This window comes from Alligator mississippiensis, chromosome 12 (genome assembly GCF_030867095.1).
Source record: "Alligator mississippiensis isolate rAllMis1 chromosome 12, rAllMis1, whole genome shotgun sequence".
NCBI classification, from domain to species: domain Eukaryota; kingdom Metazoa; phylum Chordata; order Crocodylia; family Alligatoridae; genus Alligator; species Alligator mississippiensis.
In genome coordinates, this window is record NC_081835.1 from 62,860,048 (window position 1) to 62,875,899 (window position 15,852).

Genomic DNA, 15,852 nt, shown 5'->3' on the forward strand with positions numbered 1-15,852 from the left:
CGGGCGGCTGCAATGGTTCCTCTGCAGCGGCAGGCGGAGCTGCGCCGAGCCCGGGCTCCGCGGCCGCGGGAGGAAGCGGAAAGCAGCGCCGCGGAGCCCGGCCCCTTCCCCCGGGCTGCAGCATGGCTGGTCCGCGGCTGCTGCGAGCCGGTGAGCAACCCCCGGGGGCAGCCCCGATGTGCCCCGTCCCCTCTGCCTGCAGCCTGGGCTCCCCATGCACCCAGCCCCTGTGCTTGGGGACCAACGCTGGGGGGAGAACCCCTGGCCTAGCTGCTGTGGCTCCTGGAGGTGCCCAGGGGTGCCAGGCAGACAGGTCCCTGCAAAGCGGGGTGTCAGAGCAGCTTGGGTTAGGCGCTGCAAGGGCTTGTTTCTAGGGCAGGGCACGAAGTTGCATTCATGCTATGGGGGCAGGTGTCAGCTGTAACTATATGAGCACTGCGTGTCCTGTGTACCCTACAACAACAGGGAGCACGGCTTTGTCTAGATGCGGTGCTACCGGAAATAAAGGATGTCTGGGCTGGGCTCAGGCAGGGGGCTGGATGAGATGACCTCTGCATCCCCACTTCTTGTAATCCTCCTAATACTGGGTTGCTTAGCTGCGGTACCCAAGCTAGCCCTGCATTGCAAGGTGGGATCACCCGCTCTCTGCACCGGTTTCCTCGCCTTTGAAGTAGGGTGAGCAGCAAGCCGTATCGTAAGAGCTAGGAGCATTTTTACAAAGCATTGCCCGCCTGCGGTAAGAGGGGTTGCAAACCGCGATGCGTTTATCATCGTACTGGCTCTGTAAACCTTTTATTTGATTTCCTCCTTCCCTCTCTTTGCAGTCATACCAAGGCTCAGCTGCGTTGGCTTGCTGGAAAGAGTTTCTCCCAGAGCCGCCCTGCTCAGCACTCGACTTTGTGGAACTGATCCTGTCCCGGCAGAGACCCAGCAGGTGGACCCCAGTGGTAAGGCTGCCTTCTCACCTGCTGGGGAAAGCCAGAGCCGGATACGGATACAGCCTGAAAAGAACAGAATGAATTGAAGTATTCCTCTGTGCTACCTGCTAGAGTTGCTCTGATCTAGGAGGGAAGCACATCTAAGCGAATGGGCATCGCTTCTGAGACCTGCTTTTCTGCTTCTGCTCTCGGATTCTTGTGCATGTGTTTCTGAATGCGTGAGATGATCTCCTAACTTACCTCTTAGTGTGCTGAGAGAAGACTCTGTGGGTGAGGTTTGGGATTGGGAGTCAGGACTCCTGGGTTGTGTGTGTGGTACAGCTTAGGGCAAGGCATTTCACATTTTAGGCTTTTTCCCATTGATGTGATGATGACCCCCATGCAAATACTTCTTGAGTTATACTTTGTAGAATGGTAAAAGGAAGGGGACGCCTGTGGGGGTGGATCTAATTGTCCTTTACAAGCACTGATATGCTGCTGTTCCCGGCAGCATAATATCACCTTCTTTTTCTCACGCCATGAGTGACCTTGGTGTTTTACAAGCTAAGAGTAAAGATGAAACTCGATTTTCTCTTCTTCCAGTTATTAATGAGAAGCTGTTAACTGAACCCCTCAAGCAGCCAGACTATTTCAATGTGAAAGAGCTCTTCACCCTGAAAGATCTCTTTCAGGCCAGAGTGCATTTGGGACACAAGAAAGGGTGCCGTCACAGGTATGTTTCATCACTTTGCGCAGGAGATTTTGGACAGTGCTGGGTAATGTCAGCTTCAGTAGTCCTTGGAAGACCTCATTGGCGTCACAGTGTTTTGGGTCGGGCTTATAGAAAAATGAGTACAACTATTTGGCCTTTCAGGTGCTCGCAGAAGGATTCTAAACTAATTGCTGTTAAAAAAAGTACAAGGGTGGTTATGTTGTTTGTGTGGAGACATAGGTAGCCATATGAGTCTGAAGTCAAGCAGAAGGCAGGTACGGAGCTATAAACTGCTCTGTGCACATCCTTTCACAGCTGCTGATAAAGTGAGCTCCAATTCACGAAAGCTTATGCTATACATATCTCTAATTTAGTTAGCATAAGGCAGGGAAGATGTGCACCTTACAGACTATTTGCTGCCATGAAAGTGTAAGGGTTCGAGGCAACTTGCAAAGACTGGCGGATGTCGGATGGTTTCTATAAAGCAAAGGTTCCCAAGCACTGGGCCGTGGCCGAGTACCAGGCTGCGACAGCTTGGCTGCCAAGTCGTGGCACGAGCCCCCTGCTCAAACCCCCATCTGTCCGCCCAGGCAAGCAGCTTCTGGGGTTAAAGCTGAGCTTCCAGGGTTAAAGGTGCATGGTGGGGCAGGCCCGGGAGGGAGGCAGCTGGCTCCACATGCCTCATCCTGCTCCCGTGGGGCCACGGTATAAAAAGAGTTAGGAACCACTGCTATAGAGGAGCTGGGATGTTTGAGGATATCAGTCCAAGGACAGTAAAGGTCCAGATTCTTGGTATCCCATATTCTCTCCTTGCTCCTAGGTTTATGGAGCCATATATCTATGGCTGCCGTCTTGACCAGGACATGATTGACTTGGATCAGACCATGGACCACCTCCAGCTGGCGCTCAACTTCACAGCCCACATCGCCTACCGCAAGGGGATCATTCTCTTTGTCTGCCGCAACCGCCAGTTTGGACACATGGTGGAGCTCACGGCCAAGAACTGCGGGGAGTATGCCCACACCCGCTACTGGCAGGGCGGTCTGCTGACCAACACCCACACCATTTATGGAGGCAGCGTCCGTCTGCCTGACCTCCTCATCTTCCTCAGCACCCTAAGCAACGTCTTTGAGCCCCACGTGGCTGTTCGGGACGCTGCCAAGATGAATATCCCAACCGTGGGGGTGGTGGATACGAACTGCAACCCCTCCCTTATCACGTACCCTATCCCAGGGAACGATGACAGCCCATTGGCTATGAAGCTCTACTGCAAGCTCTTCAAGATGACCATCACCCGGGCAAAGCACAAGAGGAAGCAGATGGAGGCTTTATATGAACTGCAAAACCAAGCAAGCAGCAATTAGACCCATCTTGGGTGCTTAATGGCCTACTTGCAAATCCGTGAGCTCACCCATGCACTGATAAGCAGCAGGTTGTTGCCGCCTCTGCTCATTCTCTGTGCCAGCAGTGTGTATAAGGCAAATTGTTGTGAACAGTGAGATTATTAGCATAAATTTCAATGAGAGATCGAATGTACCCTGAGAGAGCCCCCTGGCCTGCTGCTGAGAGAGAGATCCAGTGTAGGGGGCAGTGCCGACTCTGAAAAGTTGCCTATGAGTATACTTGGCTGTCTTCTCCCCTTGCTCCCCTGCAAATAAAGCTCACTTAACCAAGCCTAGACCGGTTGTTATTAGTGTAAGTAGAGTGTATCCACTTTTGTTCACTTCTGTCTGTTCCTTATTCAAGCAGAAATGTATAAAGCATGTTTTGTTGTGATTCTTTCTTTCTAAACATACTGTAATCTGAATTGGGGAAGCTTGTTTCCATGCTGCCCCAACCCTCCTCTTGCTGAACAAAATAAAATATTCTATTTTTTTCCCCCACAACTTGCAACTGTTTTCTTAAATGAAACATGAAAAATCCCACAGAAAGCTATAAATGAACGACAGGTTACAGGTTTAAGGTGGGGAATGGTCTTTGCCAGAGAGATCTCCTCCTAAAACAATACTTGTAAAAGCTCTGCTTTTTATGGGATCACTGGTGATGCGAAATGTTGAGAGGTTTGGGGTGTTTTTTTAAGTCAGTTCAGCTTCTACACTTCCCTGTGTAGAAGCTGAAACTGACTTTAAAAAAAACCCAAACCTGTAGAGACCTGCAGGTCAAGCTTTATAGTTTAAAATCCTACTTTAATATACTCTCCCTTACTGTTTTGTTATTTCTGTTTCCTGTTGCAGAGAGGCCTACACCAGCCCCAGAGAGGAAACTGGCTTTTCAGGGGAAATAATGAACCTATTAGGTAGCATTCATACATAGTCAGATGTGAAGGTAACTAACAGGATCTTTTTCCCTTGTCTGTCCCTGATGCACTAATTGCAGGAGTGGTGTTTAACAACTGGAACTAAAGCCATTATTTTGGCTAAAGTGAATTTTTTTTTTTTATGGTTCAGAGCTTCCCTTTATTAGTGTCTCTTATTATTTTAGAATAACTCCATTGCTGTATCTAGGGGAAAAAGCAGGCACAAAAGAATGACAATGGTACTGCTGTGCCTGTTTTAGCACTTCAGCTTAATCCAGATTTCCCAAGGGATGGTTCTCATTAGTCCACACTTCAAAACAGAGCCTTTGTTACAAAGAGGCTCATTCCCAAACTGACTACACAGAATGTCGGTCCTTTAATTCAAGTGATGAGACTCTGAAGTGTCAAAGCACAACTTAAACAGAGGATCCCTGGGCCCTAGTGCTTTTCAAGGCAGGGTTTGCTCTCCCTTTACAGGAGTTTGCTCTCCTTGTTAACTAGTGCTGCTGGTATAAGCCTGTCGGTTTGCTTCTTGGGCCTGGAAACTCTGCATGCTTCATACCAGACTTTCTTCCTAGTCTCCTTCCGCAGAGCTGTTTTGCAAGTGCATGCTGATAACTTCCACGTATGAAATCCCTCTCTCCTTCATAGGAGGAATGTCATCTTTTCCCCCTTTTCCACCATGATGCCAACCTCAAGACTTCTTTTGCTCTGCTCTTCGTCCCTTTTCTCTGTCCTCCCTTCTCAGGTTCTTCTTGAGAGAGTGTGATTTTTTTTTTTCCCCCAGCTCCAGCCCCTGGAGGAGGTGAGAAACCCACCCATCCATTTATTCTTTAAGGAAAACATCCAGCTTGCACTCTAGAAGCAAACATGGAGTCACCAGCATGGAGAAGAGACAGAACTGCACAAGTGTTATTTTTAAGTGAAAAAGGTGCTGCTTTGGGTAAATCTGATATCTTTTATTAGACCAACTACGACTGTTAGCAAAATTCTTCCTTGCAAGCTTTTGGGTACAAACACCCTTCTTCCGGCAGAGGGAGCATCTGCAGGTTTGTGCTCTTAAAAAGGACGTTTTTAAACATGCTTTTTGAGGCACACTCGTGCCGCTGAAATGCAGAGGGGTCTCCACGGTGGCCCACACCTTCCCCATCTCCTCTCCCCACTCTTCCACCTTCCTCCACGCCGGTGTCCCCCGTCTCCGCTCTTCCAACTTCCTCCCTGCACTATCCCCACCCACTTCAGGCACCCCTCGCCAGCTCTTAGGCCTCGCTCGTGTTTTGACTACAAAAACAAGAAGGGGGCAATTTTTTTTTCGTGTTGCAAAGAACTCGGAGCACATCCGCGCAGGAGGTTTTTAGCCCGGAGGGTGCCTGCTTGAAATGTCGGGGTTCGTCTTGTGACCTCGGCTGGCACGCCGAACGGCGCTAGCATGGCATGCCACCCTTGAGAGGATCTCAAGCTGGACATTGTGCTGACCCCGGAGAGGATGGTTGGGAGCAAGGGCCTCAAGCTGCAGCAAGGGAAGCTTAGATGGGAGATGAGCTCTGCTAGGAGGATACACCGCACCATGTCCACCCTTGGCAGTTTTCAAGAGCAGGTCAGAAGACACTTGGTTGGGTGAAGCATTGCCTGGGGACCCCCACCCCAACCCAGCCCTGCTCTCCTGGGACCCCCTCCCTGCGAGCGACACTGCTGCACTTCGCCCTCCCCGCCTGCAGGGGGCGCGCGCGCGCCGCCACGACGCTCTGCTTCGCGAAGGGGAAGGCGGCTGGGGTGCAGAGCCCTTTTGTCCCTCGCGGGCTCCTGTCGGGCCGCCTATATAAGCGGGCGGCGGGCAGTTGTTCGGCCTTTCCCTGCGGCGCGGGCGGTAGGTCGCCATGTTGTTGGGGGGGGTCCGGGGTCAAATAGGGGAGTCCTTGGGATGATGTGTGTGTGCAGGGGGTGTGCACATGGACGTGCAGGGGGTGTGCACGTGTGTGCGCGCGCATGCATGTGCGGTGGGGGCATGTGCAGTGTGTGTGCACGGTTGTGTATGTGTGTCCCTGTGTGCATGCACGTGTCCATATGTGTGTGTGCAGGCAGTCCTCAGACTTGCGACACAATCGGTTCCCAAAAACCCAGTCTGAAGTCGAAATGTCAGACGTTCCCGTGGGAGTGATGTTATCCACGGGGGATCGACGCTCGAGACCCTATTTTCACCAATTGTGTGTGTGTGTGTGTGTGTGTATATATATATATATACACAATTTGCCAAAAAAAAAAAGGTAGAAAGGCTAGCAGCCCGCTCGCTTTCTGAGCTGAGGCGACTAGGAAAGCAGCTTTACCCCTAGTTTAATTAGACATCTCCCTTGGACTCATTGTCACCTTTCTCCTTTCTGGAGTTGGTTTTTTTTTTTATTATTATTATTATTATTATTTTTGAGCAGGCTACAAAGAATGGAGCGGAAGACGGCCTCGCCCTGAAAACGAGAAGCCGGGTGAGTGTGAATTCAGGCCCGATAACAAAACCGTCTGTGGGAGACGTGCTGTTTGCGCAGCGCATCGTGCGACACCTCGTAAGGAGCTGTTTGTTGCTAGGGGTTGCTTAAAAATATGCACTTCCCTAATATTATGGCTCTTGCACTAGAAGCTCGTGAGACAGCCTCTCGGTGTAAATATTTAGAGCACTTTGGCGTAGCAGTTGGGACACAAACGCTCACTTCAGAATTGGTTGTGTTCAGATTATCCGAGCGTGCATTGGTTTGATGTTGAAATTGGTGGGTAAGGCTCCTTGGCTTGTGCCGCGGCAGAGGTCAGCCTGGAGGATACCCTCTAGTCTATACGTTGCAAACGCAGCAGAGACTGTCCGAGGGATTCTTGGTGGGAGGTAGGCAGAGCAAGGGCTCGATGTGCGCAGCGGTGCATTAATTGTGAGCGTTTTGTTGTGTACGGTGTTATTCAGTGGAGGTTTTAGCATTTCAGGCTGTTTATATCTGAAATGTAGCTGTTTTAGACTCACAGAAAACGAGGGTTGAAGGGAGCTCAGGAGGTCACATCTAGTCCAACCCCCTGCTCCAAGCAGGACCAGCCCCAACTACATCATCCCAGCCAAGGCTTTGTCTAGCCGGGTTTTGAAACCCCCCCAAGGAGGATCTTCCACCACCTCCCTGGGTAACCTGTTGCAGCGTTTTACTACCCTTCTCATGAGCAAATACTTCCTAATCTCCAACCTAAACTTTCCTTGCTGCAACTTGAGCCCATTGCTTCGTGTTCTGCTCTTGTTTTGACTCAACTTGTGCAGTGTCCTCTTCCCCGATGCAGTTAAGCCCCCTCGGTCTTTATTTACGTATGCACTCTTCCATGTTAAATAGGTAACTGCCCCTATAGGCGTTGCGAAGGTGGCTGCTGTGCCATCTTTGTGTCATCAGGTGGCAGAGAGAAACAGGCTATGTCTACGCTCGGTGTTCAGAAACCCGTGAGCACTCAGAATGATTAATAGCCTGACATCATTTATAAAGCTGCTTTCTTAGGAAGCCTTTGGAAAAATTGCATAAATATGTTTTGGAAACCTCCCATTTCCTATTCCTGATCTGCCTTGATCTCGGAGGATGTCTGGGGCTGTTGTAGGAAAGCACTGATGAAACTCTGTGGACCAGTGTCTATCCTTTGGAGCGGTAGGAGCTGTTCCACTAAATCTGTACTGTTTATGTGGGAAACCAAGGTGTAAAGAGAGCAAGCGGCTTTTACTCCAGAGTCCTATAACAAGCTGATGGTATGGGCAGGAACTGGATCTTGGGGATCTAGTCTCCCAGGCCACAGCTCTACCCATAAGATGGTTCCTTCCTCTTTTCAGGATGGGATTTGCTTTTCAATTGCTTCCTTGCTGCCAGTGCCGAAGAGGCAGACTACCAAATGACGTCGCTACTAGTTATGCTATTCAGGGGCAGGGAGTGGGGACCTGTCATAAAATATATTCCAGTTTAACCTGGGGCTAGCTGGTAGAGGAGAAGCTGAGATGTCAAGGAGAGTGTTGCTTTTTCCTGCCACAGTGAAAACTCAAACTTAAGAAAAAACAAGGACGTGAAACAGCTGTCATTTTACTTAATCTCCCAAATCGCTGTCAGCAGTGGGCTGATGCCCAAATAGCCAGCCTCTGTACTGCACCTAAATAGGCATTATACATGCTCTTCTCATTTTCTGCTTTTGTTGTTGTTTTGCAGGGAAAGGAATGTGAACACTACAAACTTGGGAGGTTTCCTCCAAAAACTCAGGTGAGCCAAGTTTCCTGCAGGCTTCCTGCCCCCTGGTAGCTCCATGCCCCTACAGGTGTTGCAGGTGTGGCTGTCGTGCCACATCTGTGTCATTAGGTGGCGAAAGAAAGAGGTTGCGTCTACGCTCAGTGTTCTGAAATCTGTGAGCACTCAGAATGATTAACAGCCTGACATGCAACTCTTTTTTCTCTTAATACTAAATGATGGAAAGTGCTGGATTCACACCTGTGGATTCCCCCTCTGGCCAGAGCAGGCTTCACCTGTGGAAAAACAGGACGATTTTTTCCATCTCACCCTGCCAATGAAGACTTCCTCTGTGGGGATGGTTATTCACTTAGTACCTATTCCATTTGGTGCAGGTTATAGTGATACTTTTTGTTACCTGGATGCTTGTGCACTGAAATGTTGCATTAACATTCCCCAAATCATTTTGTGTTAGATGGATAGCTGTCAGATCATAGCTATCTTCAGTGGTTACAAATGGGACTGAATTTGATTTTGCAGGCTAGAAGTGATGGGTACTGTATAGTTCATCTGGTCTTCCCTGAGGCTAATGATTTCTATGGTAGCATAAAGGGGAAGAGAAGGTCCTTCTTTAATGTCATTGCTTTGAACATTATGTGCATGCTGGGGGAGGGGTTGGGATTACATTGTTCGTATAAGGAAAAGTATGAAAGTTAAGCTTTGCGTTGTGCATTGATTGTGCGTACTGCGATATACCTGGCAGTCAGCTATAGCTGTCCTTATGCTTATCCTGTAATGGAAATAAATGTTCCCCCCACCACACACACACGTATGCCCTTCTGCTTGCAAATGTGGGCCTCGACCCAAAGACGGCTTTCCTGGAATGTGCAAAATTCTAGGTCTAAACTGCAGTTTGTTTCCATCTGTCTTGCTTTTAATTCCTTCCAGTGACAAGTTTTTAGAATGGTTATAATTGTTAAGCACTGTGTCTTTTTTGTTTGTTGGTTTAGAAAAATGTGAATACAATACGGGCCGAAAAGTCTTCATCCTAGAAGTCAGGTGAGCTTGGAAACGGGGTAAATTCTAAATCATGATTCTAGAAACCATCAGCAGGAGTTGCAGTCCGCTTGCTAACATGTCAGCAATCCAGTGCAGCGTAGACAAGGCAATTTGCTTCTTAAGATGTGTTCAACTTGAGCACCTTCTAAGCCTTTGTCTAGATGAAGATTAGATAGACTTTTAGAACTGGCTATACAAACATAGGCTGCAAAACCTTTTTAGATGGGAGAGAAAATGGGGGCAAAGACATGAGAGCCATCTTGAACCTTTCTTTAAGATAAAGCACCTGAAAGCTGCAGTTATTACAGCTTTTGGATTTTTGTATGGCATGCTTTACTCAATCAGAAATGGAGAGGGGGTGATTATACATTTAAATTGCAATGCTACAATTTTGGTGGGGACTAGATGTTTTAATTGGTGTTTCTCTGGTGTCCTGGGCTTGAGAGAGTTACAGCCATGGATGTCATGGTTTGTCATTAGGGGGCAGAGATGGAGAGCCTGTGTGTGTTCTCTGTTCCGAAACCTATGAGATGAGTGGTAGTTTGACATTGTTTCCAAGTATACCTGCTTTCTCCAGAGAGATGGTAGACTGTGGAGCAAATGTCCTTTGAAAGGCAGCTAATCGCAAGCTAGTTTTATCCATGTCAGGAGAAGGCCTTATCCTTGTGTACAAGGACAAGTGGAGGAGACCGTTCTATTCTTGGGTTCTCCTGAGGCCTCTGCTGCTGCCCCCTGTGGCTTTGGGGAATAGCTGTTTGGCATCCTGTTGTCTGTCAAATGCTGATAAGGTTTCAGTTCCTCTCTTGAGTGTAGTGAGGTTTAACACTTGTAAAGGTCCTGAAAAACAAACAAAATGCAACAAAAACAGGATGGAAATGCAACGAATGAGCCAGGAGTTTCAGAAACGGGAACCTAAAATTAGGCAATTTCCAGAGCGCCTGAGTTATTTAGAAGCACAGTTGCTGTAAATGGGTATTGTACTAAAAATCCCCATCCCAGTAAGCAGTTTTGTTTTTCCCCAAAAGTGCTCAGCCCTCGGTACCTTCACCCTTTAATTAGCACAATCACACATACCTTCTACTGTGCCTAGCTACAATGCTTAATTCATGGGGCTAGAAGTACTTGCTAATGAAAGACCAAAAGTATTGATTTACCTTTGCAGCCATAATACTCGATTCCTTCATACTGCTTGCTTGGCTGGGTACTTTTTACAGTTTACAAAATTCTGGGCATTTATTCATTCAGTTAGAAGTATTTGTGACTGTTCTGGTGGTGTACACGTGACTTGTATTATACATTCGATTATGGTCTTTGTCGGGGAGGGGAGGACCAAGAAAAACGTAGAACCCAGGAATGTTGCTGATTGCAGGCATACCAGCAAAATTAACAGTTCACTGAATTTCATATGTTTGACTGTGTAATTCTCAGTGGTCAGAAGTAGTTCTCAAAACCAGCCTGGCTTTGCGAAAAATTGATATTCCATGCCTTCTTTTCACAGGTTCACTCGAGGAAGACAGTATTGATTTCTTTTGAAATGTAATGCAAAGCTATTGAAGGTAAGTATTATGACATCTTTTAGTACCAAGAATAAAATACTCCAGGCACAATGTGTTAGCGAAATGGCTGGTGCCAGTGAGTTGGAATACAAAAACTAGAGTTGAAGTAGCATCTGAGGTCTGGTCGTTTAAAGGACATGGACAGGTCAATAAAAAAGAAAATAACAGCTATACAGTCGATGCCTGTTGGCAGCAACACTGGGTAAGAGCAACAGCCACCTACCAGCCACCTTTCCCCTGGCAATGTTTTTCCTGCCATGCATCTTCTGTCTGGTAACAGCAACACAGCTGCTGCTTAAGAGCAACACTTGTGGATCAGGAGATGCTTGACCTCGCTGTGCTTAGCAGCCTGCGGACACCATGCCAAGAAGTCTCTCCCTTAAAGAGAAAGTTGAGATTATTCAGGCCTGTCAAGTTCCTGGAGCCAATCAAAACCAAGTTGCCGTCAAGTGGGACTTGCACAGATCAGTTGTTTGTAGAATATGGAAGCAGAAGGATAAGCTTTTGTCTGATTATGAGGATGGCCAGGCAAAGAGCAGTCGCAAACGCAAGCGGGAGGGGAAAGCCCCTGATGTCGACAGGGCGCTCTTTCACTGGCTTAAGGCAAAGAGGGCAGAAGGAGCTTTGCTTACAGGACCTATCATCAAGGACAAGGCCCTCCAGCTTGCTGCTGCAGCTGGACTCGGTGATTTTAAGGCGAGTGATGGTTGGTTCAGCAGGTGGAAGAAACGATTCAATGTCACATACAGAAAGGAGCATGGAGAGCAGCAGTTGAGGGACAAGCTGTCAGCTGTGCAGTGGCAGGCTGAGAGACTTCCTCAGGTCCCTGAGAAGATTTCTCTAGCTGACATCTACAGTGCGGACAAGACTGGGTATTATTTGAAGGAGCTCCCTGGCAGTGGACTCAGAATAAAAACAGAGAAGCTGGAAGGTGGTACTATTTCCCAAGACAGAGATTGTCTTGGTCTCTCTCCTGAAGAATGGCAGGATGTAAAACCAAAACTAATTTCCAGCTGCTTCAAAAGGGGCAAGGTAATAAAGTTTCATGCGGTGCCAGGGGAGGAGGAGGAAGGCAGGGATGCAGAAGAAGGCGTTGCCCCCCCGAACGATATTCCACTCACGAGTAAAATGACAGAAGAGAGTGTGGCAGATGCTGCAGCTAGGGATGAGGGCTTGCCCGGGTTTGGAGAGCCAAGCGTTGGGGAGTTCGTTGGCACCGCTGCCACTAGACCAGAGAAACATCCGTGGGTTGAAAAGACTGATGATCAGGGGACAGAACAAGTGGGTGAGCGTGATCTTGATGAAATTCTACCTCCCACAAATGCAGATGTGTTGAAGGCTTTGAGCATGGTTTGGCACTTCTCACGGCAAGAAAGGCTGGGAGACGAGGTTTATAGGTCCCTTCAGGACATCAAATCCCATCTCCAAAACAAAATGGCAGCAGAAGCAGTGCAAATTAACAGAGTTCTTCCCCCAGATACCTTGAGTTGATCCTTTTCTGATTTCAGCAGCCTGGAATTACAATGCGCTTTGTGGAGCATGACTTTAATTTAGCTTGTGTTGGTTGTCAATAGTGGTGGTTTGGTGGTTGTTTGAACCAAAAAATAATACTTGAAAATTTTTATGGTGTAAACTTAATCCATGCTGCCCTTAGCTACCTGTCTTACATATCAGAAAACAGGGGCTGCTCTTGGTTGGGCATGTCCAGTGACAGCTGCTTTAGGAACAATATAGCCCCAAGGCACTGGCACATTGCTACGAACAGGCGTCGACTGTAATAGAAAGCTTCCTTTTATAAGTTACTATTGGTATGTAATGTGCTTAAAGTGTAAGTTTTGATGACCATTTTGAATTACTGGCCCTAATTTTAGACTGGACACTGAAGCTAGATTGGTAATTTCAGCTTGCACAGAAACACAGCAGTGCAATTCTGATTATCTCAGGGGAAATTTAAAATTCAACTTGTAAAGTCTCCTCGTGGAATTCAAAGACTTTCTGGGTACTGTTTTCTCTGTACCTTGTGTCTACAGCCTGCTTCTTGACTCTGAGCTCTGAGACCATCTCCCTCTTCTGTTTGAAAAATGCTCAGCGTGTATTTCTTTCAAGTGTGTCCGCTTTTTCATTTCTCTAAGCCTTAAAGAACAGGTGACTGACCATCAAAGATACCTTCGTAATGCACGGATTATTTTCTTTAGAATCGAAATTGTCTAACATCGTTGTCCAGTGAGGTTTGCTTGGAACTCGAATTTTCCAGTTAATGTGTGAAACGGTCAGAGCTCCCATGTTGTAAATGGACTATTTCTGTGTTTTATAAGCGTGTAATACTTTCTAAGCACAATAAAATTCATTTGCACGTGAAGAGAACAGCATTAATGTCGTCACATTTATTGAGGCTTTGCTATCCTTAACCTAGTAGTTTCAGATGTTTGCATATTAACGTTGGTTTGTACTTTGGCACAGAACAGGTCCATTGTTTGTGCATTAGTGATTCAGAGACATTTATCTCTGCATTTAAATAATTACTGTGGATAGCTGCCACTTCGGTTAGTTGGCAAGACTACATGTGTGATATTTCCTTTCCTTACTGCCTATTAATGATCAATTATTGTTCCATTGAGACATAAATATGAGTGCTGTGTCGTATTTATGCCAGAAGGAGGCAGGCAGGAAGCGTTATGCTGCTTTATAGTCTGTATCCTTAAAGAAAGGATACACACAGACCTTTATAGCAGCTGAACAACGTGGTAATAAGTTGGAATGTGCACACTTGGAGAGGAGGAGGGGGGGGGGTGTTTTTTCCTGCATGAAATTATTTTTCTCTTAGACTCTTGATTTATGTTAAGGCTTTCACACATCCAGTCCAGCACTTACCTTTTAAAGTAGTGGGTGCGTTTAAGGACTTTTCAATTGCAGTTTAATATTAATGCATTAATATAGCAACTGTAATATTCAGCTGGTAAAGCACTCCATTCCCCACAACTGTCTCAACAATGAAATTATGCGGAATCTTGTAGACACGCTTGTTTGTTTACACTGATTGTATGTTTCCAAATGTGTATTGTGAAGAATTACGCCAAAATAAAGGAAAAGGCATTTTTCGACTCATAACACAGCTGTCTGGTACAACATCATTTCAAACCCTGCAAAAGTTGACGGTGCATGCCACAGGTTGGTACTACCACAATGGAATTATTGAATCAGCATGGTGGACTGAGTAAAAGAAAATACTGTTTCTCTTCTCCCAGCCAAGATGTTGGCTTACGTTTGGTGTGATGCCCTTTCAGGTGAAAAGAAGTGGGTTACGTAGAAGTGAAATGTTTTGACCTGGTTAGTGATAGCATGAGACTCAAACCCAAAGACCCTGTCTTCCCCACCTCCACGCCAGGCCCAGGAGTGCTGCTGTGAAGCCCATCTTGTCCACTTGCTCCAATGCACTGAGCGCCACATCCTGGAAATACATCCTTGTACCTTTCTAGAGCAGTGCTGAGCCCCTCTCAGGACTGCCCATGGGCACTCGCTCTCATGAATGCTTTTTGGCATACACTCTGGGCCACTTCCAGGTTCCTGCCTACCTTCAGCTGCAGGATTTGGCACCAGAGCAGTGGGAGTGACTAATTTGCGATGGGTCTGCCAGATGCACCCCAGCGGCTGTGTGGGCTTACATAGCAAGGCTGTCCGAAGTACTTGTTAAAATAAATTGCATCATGGCTTGACTCTTCCCCTCTCTGGTTACATGTCAGCCCATCCTCGTCCTGCGGGACCCTGATCAGGAAGTAGGGTGTTGGGATAGTTGTGAAACACCTGCTCTGCTTGTGGTGGGGGAGCGGCCCTGCACTGCGCTGCTCTCCTCCAGGTGACGAGAGATGCATGGGTTATGACTGCACTTAGCATTCTCAAACTCCTGAAGGCTCTGTAATGACGAATAGCCTGACAAAATCTTGCTGTGCTAAATACTGGAAAATGTCCTCATTAAATGGGCATTACTGGGGCCAAAGGTGCCATTAACCAAGCGGGTAGCTGCTGGCTGCAAAATGAGCCATTTAATTGGGAAAAGGCACTGCCTAATAGCAGTGGGTTCCTAAAAGAATGCTAATAAGGTTGTTGTGGTTGTTGCTGTGCGAAGACTCATGCATTAAGATGTGACTGTTTAATTTAAAATTACTGGCTTTTAACCCTGAAATACATGTTTGATTTCTCACAAGCCTTTAATCAGATCAAGGTTTCCACAAGGGGTAGTGAGCACCTAATGAGGCTTTTGGGAAACTTCACCTTATCAGGTAGAGCTTTCTTTTTTTACTGAAATCCTCAGGAAATGTGCTGAGTTCCATTGAATTGCTCACAAATCGGCACAGACAAAACGAGAGAGAAATAGCCAAAGATTGGGTGGAATTGAGGTGTTAAAACACAGCAGCTCTCAGGCAGATGGTCAGCACTCCATGTTTTTGAAAGGGGGTAGAGGGGACTCCAAAATCTTTGTAAATATTGGCTTACCACCATTTAAAGCAGTTTACTCTGTGCAGTAGAGACCTCTGGAATTAAGTCTTTACCAGCGCTTATGGCGTATTCAAGTCACAAATAACAAAAATGTAAATATTGAATTTTTAGGAACTGAGCTTTTGTGACCTCCATCTGTCTCGGAAAGGCAAATACATGTGCAAAAAAGTGATCAGAATAATTACAGTTCTTATGAGATGCAGAGAAGAATTTAAGCTAATGGCTTTTTTGGACAAACTGCACAATTAAAGTAATGGTCTGATTTAAACCAATGAATACTCGGAGATTCAGAGAGGAGATTAATCCTCGTACGTAATGAAAGATCACTGTTCTGGGACCTGGGTACGAGGAAATGAATTGAAGATGCAAGCCTTGTGTTGTAAACATTCACTTAGATGGCAGTTTGGAAAATGGACTAGCACAGAAACTTCACCTTAAATTCAACCATTTTTCAAGGTATTTTTGTGTGCAATTCCCTGCAGGGGAGTGCATCACCAGGCTGCTTCCATTGGAGGGATCAGGTTAGGACTTTGACAGGTTTAATACAGTATCAGGCCTTTGATGGTTTATTTTTTTTAAGGGAAAACGCAACATAAGGTCGAGC

The 15,852-nt window shown here is 46.8% G+C and overlaps 2 protein-coding genes and 2 non-coding genes across 5 annotated transcripts; all 4 read left to right on the plus strand.

The window, feature by feature from the left end:
• The first annotated feature begins 66 nt into the window (after window positions 1–66).
• MRPS2 (mitochondrial ribosomal protein S2) lies at window positions 67–3,515 on the plus strand. The gene is made up of 4 exons (XM_006257896.4): window positions 67–150; window positions 825–947; window positions 1,521–1,650; window positions 2,450–3,515. The coding sequence occupies exons 1-4, from the start codon at window positions 123–125 to the stop codon at window positions 2,991–2,993; spliced, it is 825 nt and encodes a 274-aa protein (XP_006257958.2). The 5' UTR covers window positions 67–122; the 3' UTR covers window positions 2,994–3,515.
• A 2,188-nt stretch (window positions 3,516–5,703) lies between these two features.
• Window positions 5,704–13,862, plus strand: LOC102573850 (tigger transposable element-derived protein 4). Of its 2 annotated transcripts, XM_006257895.4 has the most exons (5): window positions 5,704–5,792; window positions 6,352–6,402; window positions 8,125–8,175; window positions 9,150–9,198; window positions 10,697–13,862. In XM_006257895.4, exon 5 carries the CDS (start codon window positions 11,115–11,117, stop codon window positions 12,243–12,245), a length of 1,131 nt encoding a protein of 376 aa, XP_006257957.1. In that variant the 5' UTR covers window positions 5,704–5,792; window positions 6,352–6,402; window positions 8,125–8,175; window positions 9,150–9,198; window positions 10,697–11,114; the 3' UTR covers window positions 12,246–13,862. The 2 variants fall into 2 exon arrangements, with proteins under 2 accessions (XP_006257957.1, XP_014459308.1); XM_014603822.3 differs by lacking the exon at window positions 9,150–9,198.
• On the plus strand, window positions 7,279–7,412 carry LOC132244580 (small nucleolar RNA SNORA17). The gene has a single exon (XR_009456150.1). It is a non-coding gene; the product is annotated as a small nucleolar RNA SNORA17 (small nucleolar RNA).
• LOC132244581 (small nucleolar RNA SNORA17) lies at window positions 8,218–8,350 on the plus strand. The gene has a single exon (XR_009456151.1). It is a non-coding gene; the product is annotated as a small nucleolar RNA SNORA17 (small nucleolar RNA).
• Window positions 13,863–15,852: the final 1,990 nt, after the last annotated feature.

What these genes read in the sequence shown, in the direction of transcription:
- MRPS2 (XM_006257896.4), top strand. Translation starts at nt 123, where the DNA reads ATGGCTGGTCCGCGGCTGCTGCGAGCCG. An exon ending in TCCGCGGCTGCTGCGAGCCG is followed by an intron (nt 151 to 824) that starts GTGAGCAACCCC and finishes CTCTCTTTGCAG; the next exon opens with TCATACCAAGGCTCAGCTGC. An exon ending in CCAGCAGGTGGACCCCAGTG is followed by an intron (nt 948 to 1,520) that starts GTAAGGCTGCCT and finishes CTCTTCTTCCAG; the next exon opens with TTATTAATGAGAAGCTGTTA.
- LOC102573850 (XM_006257895.4), top strand. Translation starts at nt 11,115, where the DNA reads ATGCCAAGAAGTCTCTCCCTTAAAGAGAAAGTTGAGATTATTCAGGCC.